Source organism: Bufo gargarizans, chromosome 5, assembly GCF_014858855.1.
Source record: "Bufo gargarizans isolate SCDJY-AF-19 chromosome 5, ASM1485885v1, whole genome shotgun sequence".
NCBI classification, from domain to species: Eukaryota; Metazoa; Chordata; class Amphibia; order Anura; family Bufonidae; genus Bufo; species Bufo gargarizans.
The window spans coordinates 397,460,877-397,473,635 of record NC_058084.1 but is presented as its reverse complement, the minus strand read 5'-3'; the positions used below and the strand labels follow the sequence as shown (position 1 = coordinate 397,473,635).

Below are 12,759 nucleotides of genomic sequence, written 5' to 3'. Positions count from 1 at the left end.
GCGGTTAAAAACTCATCCGAGGATACAAAATAACAGTCTTGTCTAAGCTTTTCGGGCTACTAGAAACAATTCCAGCCCTTCTTCATGACACAGAAAAACATTGAGAGTGAGACCTCTTATAGGGGAGGGTGCACCTGTGTTCACTAATGTTCCCACAGGCCTGTAACCGCCCCCAGAAAGAGGTACCACACCTTCAAGTTAACTCTTCATATGAAAATCAATTTAAAGAAAAAAACGTAAATATATAAAAAAAAAACCCATGCTGTCTATTTGATCACTTGCACTAAATGTAAACTGCAATACGTGGGTTGCACTATTAATGCTATAAAATCTAGAATACGCAAACACATCTCTGATGTGCCCCATCATGGCAGTCGCAATGTGTCTGCAGCTAGTCTGCATTTTGCTGTCTGCCATGATGGGGACACATCAGACATGGTAGTACAAGGTATAGAAAAGGTTTTTCTACCTAAGCGTGGAGGAGATTATAGAAGGAAACTATTAAATAGAGAATCCTTCTGGATTTTTTCGCTGAACACACGTCAACCTGAGGGGCTCAATAAACGTCTAGATCTGATCATGCAGCAATAACTCACATACCAGGGATCTGATATGTGAACTCCTCTTTTTTCTGGAAGTATTACGGTACTCAATTCTCTGATAATGTGATCTCCATTATATTCCATCATATTCTGGCATAATACTGTTACATATTCAGTTCATATTTCATGTATCCATTATATATGTACATCTTTGTATGACATAGTTTGTGCATAGCTATTGGCCACATATATTTTCTCTATGCATACATATGGTTATATATTTACGTTTTTTTCTTTAAATTGATTTTCATATGAAGAGTTAACTTGAAGGTGTGGTACCTCTTTCTGGGGGCGGTTACAGGCCTGTGGGAACATTAGTGAACACAGGTGCACCCTCCCCTATAAGAGGTCTCACTCTCAATGTTTTTCTGTGTCATGAAGAAGGGCTGGAATTGTTTCTAGTAGCCCGAAAAGCTTAGACAAGACTGTTATTTTGTATCCTCGGATGAGTTTTTAACCGCAAGCTGAATAAACGCCTATTCCTTTTTAAGTGGAGCTGGATTTTCTCAACTTCTTTTCTTCATTGTCGCCCGCACCTGACACGGGCTGTCCGTGCTCACAACTAAAGGAAGGGCAGGTGAGAGCTGCTACACTCCTCTTTTTCTATATAACCCACAGTCAGGATTGCTTGCACTCCCTGCCTCAGCTTCATTAAGCGGTTTTCCATAAGGGTGCTTTCTGCTATGGCACATGTGTCGCTGCGTCCCTTAGAGGACGATGAAGATAGATTACAGCGAATGAATGCTATCTATGATGCACCTAACAAATCCATCCAGGAAAACATACAACTTATCATGTCGATGTCTTCACTTGAAAATCTCATGTCTAGAGAGCTCCGAACCTGGTGGGATCTTACTTCCTTGAAAAAATATACAGATAAAGGAATGATCCCTAGAGGGCTCAGACTAAAGAAAAAACCCACCACCATATATTCGGATACCTTTTTACAGGAATGGGAGAGCATCTTGTCAGAGTGTTCTCTGAAATTGATGGACTTGATCATTACTAATGAGAGTAAAGTTCTTGTGGAATACAGAGCAAATATTAAAAATACACAAGAAACCCTATGTACACAGATCGACAATCCTGAATTTATTAACCTGGATAACAAGCTAAAAGATGATCTTCTAAAAATGGAGGACGATCTTATTAAATTCAAGCAAAGGAAATTTAACCGCGATCTGCTTGACTATCAGTCTAACCAGGTGTACACATGGACAGACTCCAAACAGAATACACCTCGCTCAATCCTAAAAAATATGCGCAATAAAAAGAAAAGAAATAATCAACAAAGAGTTTCTTTCAGCTCAACAGATATGGATTCTGCCGATTCCGAACAGGATCTTCTCCTGTCATCGTCGCAAACCGCACAGAGTCAAGAGACTGCTTCACACAAAGCGGCTTCAAAAAACGGAGAGCAGGCCGAAAACATTGCAAACCGCCGATATCCAATAAGATACAAAAAGGACAGGATGAATTGGAAGTAATCAATATATCCGCTTCCATATTGTCGGCGGATGATATTAGCATACTAAAAAGAGGCTTAACATTTTCTCCTACCTGCCATTTTGACCTATACAGGACGCTCTTGGATGTCAACAGGCTGGCTCGCGCCCTCACTCTCCGTCGGCATTTTCAGGTGGGTGGTAATGATGTTTGTGCTACGGAGGCTGGGGACGCTGATCACCCTGTTGCGTCCAATAGTGATCCTACTGTATCTGCTGCTGCGTATACTTTATATAATAGGCATATGAGTTTTCTAGAGATGATGCATGTCTGTCAGTTACAGGAATCTAACACAGTTCTGGATGATCTGGATCTGTATAACAGGTCCATGAATTTTCATACAAAGAATCGGGACTTTTACCCGATTCAGTCCAGATCTCCAGCACTGGATAGATACCAGGATTTAGTGGAACGTGATCTAGTTTTGCTGCATGATCAGATCAATCTTGACTCTGGAGGTTGTAGTAACATTTCTAAAAAAGAAAAAGAGGCACTCCGGGATCTTAAAACAAGAGCTGATGTTGTCATCAAACAATCTGATAAGGGGGGAGGGGTTGTCGTGCTGGACAGTGGTCTATATAGAACCCTGATTGAATCCATGCTTAGTGATACATCAGTGTATGTCACTCTTAGCGACAATCCCCTCCCCTCCTTTCAGAAGGAACTCAGGGTTATTCTGGATTTAGGAATCCAATCAGGCTTCCTAACTAATAAAGAATCAGAGTATATTTATACCATGTCCCCAATCATTCCAGTGTTTCATGCACTCCCAAAAACACACAAAAATGTTTTTCCACCTCCTCTTAGGCCCATTGTAGCGGGCATTGGCTCCTTTTCGGAGAGAATGTCACAATGGGTTGATTCTATACTCCAGCCACTCATTCCATTAATACCGGGTTATCTCAGGGACACCACGTCTGTTTTGCAAACAATTGATAATATGGAATGGTCCTCGAATTGTGTTTGGATCACAGCAGACGTGGTGTCCCTGTATACCAATATCCCCCATGAACTGGCTATTAAATCATTAACCTGGTTTCTACAAACTTATGGCAACATTACTGCAGGATTGCAGGAATATGTCCTGATGGTGGTGGACTTCCTCCTCAGGCGCAATTTTTTCATGTTCAATAACAAATTTTATCTTCAGATATCGGGGGTGTCGATGGGGGCCAAATTCTCTCCCTCCATTGCAAACATTTTTATGGCATGGTGGGAGAGGTGTTTTCTCTTCATCGACACCCACCCTTTTTGGCACCACATCAGGTGGTATGGCCGTTACATTGATGACCTGATCCTGATTTGGACGGGCGATGTGGCGGCCATACCCTCCTTTTGTGGTTACATCAATTCGTGTGTGGAGACCATCTCCTTTAGTGTCCATCATGACACATTGGAGGTGGCTTTTTTGGATTTGCGCCTGAGGGGGGACCCCGCCACCAATCAGGTATCCACCTGCACATACAGGAAACCTATGGCAGGCAATACTACATTATATGCAACATCATGTCATCCAAAACATGTAACTGCCAATATACCCAGGGGGGAAATAATCCGTGCAAGAAGAAATTGCACGGATAAAAATAGCTTTATGGAGGAGGCTGGATATATCTCCAACAGACTGGGCAAAAGAGGCTACAGTGCCAAACACATAAAAGATGCCATAGCTCAGGTCTCCACTATAGAAAGGGGATCCCTCCTGTACTCTAAACAGCAAGATCCTTTGCAAAGGGAGGTTCCACCTCTTGATACAGACACCAACAGTAAAGACAAAAACAGAAATAAAAACTGCAATATCAAGGACAAGGACACAAGGAATAATTTGTTTGTGACCCAATATAGTTCAGAGTACCAACAGATTTGTCATATTATAAAAAAACATTTTCCTGTCCTGTCTTATGATGGTCAATGGACTGACATAGTTGCAGATGGGGTTAAATGTGCAGCTAGAAGGGCACCCACAATTGCAAACTATGTCAGTCCTAGTCTATATCAAGAGGAGAAAAAGTCGCAACCTGTGTGGCTTAGGACCAAGGGGAGTTATAAGTGTGGACACCACAGATGCATTTGCTGCACACACATGATTAAATCCAAGACCTTTTCCTCAACAGTAAATAACAGAGTTTTTCCAATGAAAGCATATCTCAACTGCAATACAACCCATGCTGTCTATTTGATCACTTGCACTGAATGTAAACTGTAATACGTGGGTTGCACTATTAATGCTATAAAATCTAGAATACGCAAACACATCTCTGATGTGCCCCATCATGGCAGTCGCAATGTGTCTGCAGCTAGTCTGCATTTTGCTGTCTGCCATGATGGGGACACATCAGACATGGTAGTACAAGGTATAGAAAAGGTTTTTCTACCTAAGCGTGGAGGAGATTATAGAAGGAAACTATTAAATAGAGAATCCTTCTGGATTTTTTCGCTGAACACACGTCAACCTGAGGGGCTCAATAAACGTCTAGATCTGATCATGCAGCAATAACTCACATACCAGGGATCTGATATGTGAACTCCTCTTTTTTCTGGAAGTATTACGGTACTCAATTCTCTGATAATGTGATCTCCATTATATTCCATCATATTCTGGCATAATACTGTTACATATTCAGTTCATATTTCATGTATCCATTATATATGTACATCTTTGTATGACATAGTTTGTGCATAGCTATTGGCCACATATATTTTCTCTATGCATACATATGGTTATATATTTACGTTTTTTTCTTTAAATTGATTTTCATATGAAGAGTTAACTTGAAGGTGTGGTACCTCTTTCTGGGGGTGGTTACAGGCCTGTGGGAACATTAGTGAACACAGGTGCACCCTCCCCTATAAGAGGTCTCACTCTCAATGTTTTTCTGTGTCATGAAGAAGGGCTGGAATTGTTTCTAGTAGCCCGAAAAGCTTAGACAAGACTGTTATTTTGTATCCTCGGATGAGTTTTTAACCGCAAGCTGAATAAACGCCTATTCCTTTTTAAGTGGAGCTGGATTTTCTCAACTTCTTTTCTTCATTGTCGCCCGCACCTGACACGGGCTGTCCGTGCTCACAACTAAAGGAAGGGCAGGTGAGAGCTGCTACACTCCTCTTTTACTATGTATGTTACTACAGTATGTTACTATGCTAAAACAATTTTTGGGAGAAGTATAGACAAATAGACCTGAGTGGGCATCTGCCCCCAGGTTAAGCAGCCTTCTTCTAATGAGCTGCTAAAACTGTTCATTTATTTGTTTCCATTAAAATAATGAATTTTATGGTTCAAACAAGTGTCAGGTAAAAGCTCTAGTGTCCCATCCAGTGCTTAGTGTTCTGATGTTGAAGCTAAATAGAATGATGACACAATTACATTTCAGTTAAAGGGTTCCAGATACCTTTTCCCTAATATGATTGACCTGGAGACACAAGCTAATTAAAATAGCTGAGACAAACACTAATTTAAGGAAATTCACTAATCTCTAATGATCTGCATGTTTTATCTTTTGCCTATCCTGTGGTTTCCAACTGTGTGAAACACACTAGAGAATCTAGGCGGCCACTTTCTGGATGACTTATATATAGTTGGTCAGTGAAGGTTGTTGTTCTGGTCAACAGAGCCATTCACATATAAATCTGTGCTTTGCTTTGTGACATGACGCTGATCATGTGCTGATCTTTATTGAAGTGCGTGGGAAGCACCTTAAAGGGAACCTGTCATGTGGATATTTGATTATAATCTAACTAATTATATACAATTATTAACTACTAAAAAGTGCCTTAGATGTATTCACTTACTGGTGTGACATATGGTTACCTCATAATATACACACAAAGATGCCACATGCTAATGAGCTGATTTGAGTCCAGCGTGACATAACTGAGTCCAGCGTATTTTTAATTCAGAGCTATAGCCACTCCCCTGCCCACCTGCTGCTGATTCCTATGGAAACAAACTGTCATTCAGCAGCAGGTGGGCGGGGAGAGTCAGGAGCTCATGAATATTCAGGACTCATTATTATTAGCTGGAGCTTTTCAATACAAGATGTTGGCACATTGACTGGGTCAATTAAAGAAAGTGACCCAGCATTTTGCTAAAAGAATCAGTCACTTATTTATGTTGCCCTTAGTTAGGACACCATAAAATTGGTCACAGGTTCCCTTTAAGGTCTTTCACAGTTATAGGGGTTTCTGGTTATATGAAGTTATCCCCTATTCATAGAATATAGGATAACTATTATATAGGAAGGTGTCCTAATGCTTGGACCCCCATAATCACTAAGACAGGAAGCCAGTTCCCTAGTGGGACCTCCCAAAATGAACGGAGCAAGTGTATAACTGATTCATTTCTATAGGCCATGGAGATAGCTGAGAACTATACTAGGCTATCTCAGAAACTCCCTTAGAAAGGAAATGAGTGGCTGCTTGCATGCTTGACCTCCTGCTTGGTCTATTTCAGGGGTTCCACAGGGAATGGTAGAACCCCCACCCATGTAATAATTATCCCCTATCCTGTGGATAGGGGGCAAAGTCATATAACTAGAATACCCCTATAGAAAGAATTAATGTGACCATGTTCTACAAAGCAGAATTGTCTGTTCTAAACAGTATTCCAAGTATTCAAATGATTATATCTGACAATGGGAGAAAAACAATATCCAACACAGTTGGCAGGCAATTATCTAAATTGGGATTTTAATCCATCTAAAATCTATCAATATAGACAGTAATATAATTGTTGACAGTTGCGGGTACAGTACCTGCTGGTGTCTTCTGCTTCTTCCAGTAAAATTTCTGTGTTAGGATTGTTATTATTCACTTTTGTGTCAGGGTCTTTTATGTCGGCCATGATTTCACTCAAGTTGTGCAGCCAAGAAAACCACTAGAGAATAAAGGAAAATAGAAGATGTGGTTATCTATGATTTGCTAAAAGACCAATAATATGAGATTGTATGGATTTATGGAGCTACAGTATGTTACCAGTAGTGAATTTATACATGCTTCATACAGTTGCAAAATGTGGCTGTGCTATGATCATGTGAAACTGATCCTACAAATTTGTGCCCCCAATTCTGGTTTCCCACCCTGTATGCTAATCCAGACCATCGGTACAGGGAGGAGGACGAGATGGCCATGTTCTCAGGGGACGTCTTAATCTCCCTGGCTGTGAGCTGTCCAATCGCAGCAGACCATGTCACAGCCAGGGAGAAGGTGAGCTTTTTTTTTTCTCCCTGTGACGTGCACCACTGTGATTTAACAGCTCACAGCCAGGGAGGAGAAGGCCATGTTTCTCCCTGTACTGATGGTATGGATTTGCAAAAAGGACGGAAAACCAGAATGTGTATTCTGCATATACTAACACATCTAGGAATTGGGTAACTCCAAATTGGCTAAAGGCATGAATCGCCTAGTGAAGTAGGACTTGTGATTGCTCTAGGTGGTTCTAAATAGTAAAACAGAAGAAATAAAAAAAGAAAGTGTGAAAAAACAACAAAGGAAGAGGGTAGAAAGATGAAAGCAAATGTTGCATGCTGTTTACGAAGAGGGGAAGCGTGAATCAAATTTGAAGAAAGTCTAAGAGGACCTAGTCAAAGTGGTGTGACTTTTCTGTGCTCTCAGCCATAAATGCTTCCAAATACATCACATAATTCATTTTAGTCACCCATTTTCTAAAAGAAAGGGACTACTCCGATTTCCAAACATGATAGATTACTCTGCATGTGGAATTTCTGTGAAATGTAAGATTTAAAGGGGTTGTCTCTCTTCGAGCATTGGTGGCATATCACTAGGATATGCCACCAATGTCAGATAGACCTATGTCTAGAACTAAGCACCCAAAGAGAATGATATGCGTGGCTGCCTTTCCCTGCCCCCAAAATAGATGAGTACTGGATGGCTATTTCCAGCAACTCCATAGAAGTGATTGGCGCACCGGCCACACTGCACTATCCATTAATTTCTATGGGACTTCCCATAGAAATGAATGGATGGCTGCTGCGCATGCGTGGTAAACTCTCGTGAACTTTGGGCGCTCTGTTCCAGAGATAAGTGTGGGTTCCAGAGGGATTCACATGTATCTGACATTGGTGGCATATCCTAGCAATATGTTACTAATGTTTCAGGTGAGAGAAGCCCTTTGAATAAACCTCCAAAATGGGTATCTATCCTCTATAAGCATCCTTGCAAATGATCTAGGATATTCATATTTTGACTTGGGTATAAGGTGCCCTCTATTTCCATTATGGTTTATGCTATACTCTGATGCTCTTACTTGGTTTATGTTGCAGATAAGCCGTACTCTTCCACATGCTGGTTCAATTATTGAACAATATGAGCAATATTCAGGTCTTTAGATAAGCAGGACCAAACCGACCACAATGCTGTTGCGGAATGCCCCATGGCCTGATGGCCTTAGATTCAATATTTAAGCATATTTATTACTAAAACCCCTTGGAATCTCATTAATTGAATGCATTTTTAATGTATATCCCTTCACAGATTATTGCACGGAAAAATTTAGAATTTGAAGTACAGTGTTATCAGTTTTATCAATAACTCCAATCATTATCTTCTTTTATTTGGGGCAATCCCATCTTTAGTTATCTATAAATACTCCTTGTCATCCTAAAGCATAAGTAGTCATGTCATTGACTTTTAAATACTAAATGTTTACCTAATTCTGAGGCACATTTAGCATCTTATAGAGACTTTGACATGGAGACATTGTGGCCTTTCATAGAGAAACCTCTTATATTTCTTTGGATGTTATTACCAATACACAGGCTTGCTACACAAGTGGATAAATAGCTATATCCTCTATGTCAATTTTAGGTCTATGCCAAAGGCAGGAGGAAATGCTAGATTTTCAAACTGTGGGGTCATTATAACTGGTCTCTTGAACTCTAGGGAGCAATTTGTTTCATAGTGTCAAAAAGTGTTGAATTAATGGCAGGTTTGTATGTGTAGATATATCAATTAGCTGGATCCATGATAAAGATCTAAGGACTAGTGAGGTCAAAGATCTAAGGACTAGTGAGGTCAGAAAAGTTTATTAAAGTTATTTGGAACCAGTCCACAACAGAGAAGATAAATGTTTATGGGAAAAGGGACACCTGTACTGACCTGTGATTTAGGGTGAGTAGGAGTTTATTACTCAACCTGGGTTTAGCTTCTAGGAATTGAGCCAGAGTATGAGGACATTGTGGGTTAGTTCAAAGTCCTGAATTTGTAACAGTATTACTTATGACAAAAGCATATTTACATGAAAGGTGGGTATCTTACCAAATCAAAACTCCCTTTTTTGATTGATTTGATTTAATTATTTTGTAGTTGGTGTATGTTTGTTACTTAATGTGTTTAATGCGTCTTCAGCTCAACTGCTTGGTTGGATTAATAATTTTGACATGATTATTCTTGACCACTGGACACCTTGTTATTGAAACCCTATTAACTAATTCATAAAATCTGTGTTTATTGTCAGTATTTAATTATGTTTGCTATCCTGTATCATTCGGGCAGGGGCGGATTGGGAACTTAAAGTGGCCCTGGAAAAAATAAAATAAAAGTGTCCTCATGTTGAAGGAGGGTCTAAATTGACCAGAGGTGGGGCAACATAAGTAGAAGGGGTCGGCAATACTATAGCACAAACTACCATATACCACAGAGCAGAACAATATATTGCCCCAAAAGCTGTCTGTCTGTGTTGGCCATCGATAGAGACCATTCTCTGTTCTCCTCCTTCAGTTGTCTCTGATTAAGAAATGAAGCAGGGGGCTTAGGAAGTGAGATGCGGAACATATTTGAATTCAGAGTGGCATGCGTGGTTGCTGGCTGGGTACATGGGTACCTGATTCTTACAGCATTAATTACCTCTGAGAGCTCTTTATGTACCTCGCCAGCGGCAGAGAGGGGGCTTTGGTGGCCCCCTGGGTATTAGCGCACCAGGAAATTTCCCTATAAGGTCTATGGCCAATCCGCCCCTGCATTCAGGTGTCACATAATTCACCACTAAACCTGGTTCCTACTCTGCCATATAATAGTCTGACAAATGAGAAAGCCAGAAGTGAGTCAAATAAAGGACTGTTCCCCTTGCTTCACTTTTTTTTATGGACTGTGTTGAGGTACCTTGGAAGACACCATTGTCAGCAAAAGTCTATAATGATCAAATGTACAAAATCTATGAAAGTACATTTCATAAAGAACCTTTTAGCCACCTCCTAAAGGAAGGTAATTATAGACATGGAAAGACAGCTTTCCACAGTTTCTTTTGGTCATAATGGACAGACTTTCTTCTCCATATCTTGCATGAGAGATATGTGCCCAGACTTTGGCAGATGAATGGTAGTCTGAAGTAAGAGTTGTTCTTCTTCTAGATTTCAGAATAATGGATGATTACTGATCTTATAAGGAGTCACTAAGGGGAAGTTTGATCCTGACATATGAAAAGGAGTCTATTCTACTTAAAGTTGATGTAAAGACTAAACAGTTTTCATTCCATAGAAGGGAAGTTGTGGTTCAACACCTCAGATTAAGGACGGTATTAGAAGATACCTTCGAGCAGGAGATTGTTGGGAGAGGAACACCTGCTCGCTAGTGGAGGAGACCACTACTATTTCATATAGCAATCTCCTCTAGAGTATGGAGAGGAGCATTGTTATGCCATCATTCGTCCCCATGCTGTCTAGTTGTTTGCTGGCAGCAGATCATGATTACATAGCACGGTCTGCCATCAGCAAACAATTATTTTTAAGCAAGCTTAAAAATTTGAATTGCCTGATAAACAAGCGTTTGTTCATTCATTGGGTAATCGGAGGCAATATTAGACTGCCAGATCATTGCTAAGAAGCGTTCCTGCGAACGCTCGTTAACGATGAACAGGCTTACAATCGGACAGTGTAATACAGGCTCAATGGAGGTTCTCTTTGAGATCCAAGATATATCAGATTAACTTTAGAAGTTGATATACATTAAATGCTTTCCTAATGTTGTGTATTACGCAGCTATGCAACCCCACATGCAGCAAGCTGTGTACACTGTGTGTTCTGATAGCTTTCTTTTGGCCACATATAACTTTTATATAACGTGACCGTTAAATCTTCGTTACCCATGTGCATAGCTGAGACTATGGCGCCCATGGCTGTGTCACTGGTTCACCAGTAGTCCCTTAATGGACCACTTTAGGTAAGTGTAACCACTCCATATTACTACTCAACAAGACCTACCTGGGGATACTCTGATATAATCATCTATCGTTCACTTTAACACAGTTTTTTTTAATGTTCTGGTGACAACTGAAAGGGGATGCGATTGTATCCATCTGGTTTTGTATTAGACTTAATTGCCAATACGAAAGCAAAGGGTACAAAGAACTCCCCTAACCTATCCCTCTTTAAATAGCAATGTGATCCAAGGGAACAGCATCACATGTTCTTCTGTTAATGGATGGACTACAACATTTTGGAAACCTACTCCAATTCCAGTGATATCAAAAGTAGACAGAACTCCCAGGTTAAGGAATCCTAAAACACTACAGTTCCCCCACTATCAAAGCTGGACTGAGATCCTAAGACAGATATAACATATAAGGGATGGGTTCACACTAGCGTTAGGGATTCCGTTATGGCTTTCCGTTATAACATAGTTATAACGGAAAATAACGGAATGCCCAGATAGAATGCAAAATGTAAGCCTTTAAAGGGCATTCAGTTTGCTTTCCGTCCTAATAGAAGTCTATGGGAAAGCATAACGGATCCGTCTGGGTCCCGGTATGCAAGACAGAAAACAAAGTCCTGTCGACAAGACTTTGTTTTCCGTTTTGCATAACGGGACCCAGACGGATCCGTTTTGATTCCCATAGACTTCTATTAGGACAGAGAGCTAACGGAATGCCTTTTAAAGGCTTCCGTTTAGCATTCCTTCATAATACAAGTCTATGGGCAGAAGAACGGATCCGTCCTTCAGACTTATGGATTCCGTTATTTTCCATTATAACCATGTTATAACGGAAAGCCATAACGGAATCCCTAACGCTAGTGTGAACCCACCCTAACATAAATGTGTTTAATATCAAAATTGCTTTAAAATCTGGTACCCATTAGATTAGTAACACTAGATTAATTCATATCTTTAATGGTATTAATTGATAAATAGTATAATAAGCAAATGTATAGAGAACAATTTAAAACATTTGTTGTAAGGTAGACTTTATCACAGTGAGAAAGTAACATCTCCCAATGAATTAACATGTCAAACATTCGTTTACTGACCTGATTCTAGGAAAGAGGAGTGTCAGAGAAAGTTTCTACCAGCTTGCTCCTTTATATGCAAGAACAGCAAGTGAGGCTTCAACTACTCGTCATATAATGTAATGATTAAACATGCTGCCAGTGTCTAAAGGCCATCATTGTGCAATCAGAATGAAATTCTCTGGCTACACAATTAGGAATGAGTGAGGTCACTTCCTATTCTTTGATAGAATAACTGTCTGATCTTTGCGTGGTAATAATGTAATTTCAGTTAATTATATATCAATGTTGGGAAACCTATTTTAATAATTTGAGGTTTTCTCCACGATGAGCCTTGGATTATTTTTTCTATGTATATTTATTTCTTCATTACAAGACTGGGTAAGTAAGTGTATAGTGTAAATGACAAAGAAAAGCAC

The 12,759-nt window shown here is 40.0% G+C and overlaps 1 protein-coding gene across 3 annotated transcripts in view; it reads right to left on the bottom strand.

Moving 5' to 3' along the window:
- LOC122937713 (ATP-binding cassette sub-family B member 5-like) overlaps window positions 1-12,759 on the bottom strand; it is a 383,155-nt gene that overhangs the window by 49,140 nt on the left and 321,256 nt on the right. The window contains exons 1-2 of one of the 3 annotated variants that reach the window (XM_044292701.1): window positions 12,362-12,414; window positions 6,857-6,978 (exon numbers count right to left, since the gene is read on the bottom strand). The exons of 1 other annotated variant lie outside the window; for it this stretch is intronic. In XM_044292701.1, coding sequence (XP_044148636.1) covers window positions 6,857-6,945 — 89 coding nt within the window. In that variant the 5' untranslated portion in view covers window positions 6,946-6,978; window positions 12,362-12,414. Of the gene's footprint in view, window positions 1-6,856; window positions 6,979-12,361; window positions 12,415-12,759 lie in introns of those variants that run through there. One more of the 3 variants, XM_044292698.1, reaches the window with a different exon arrangement.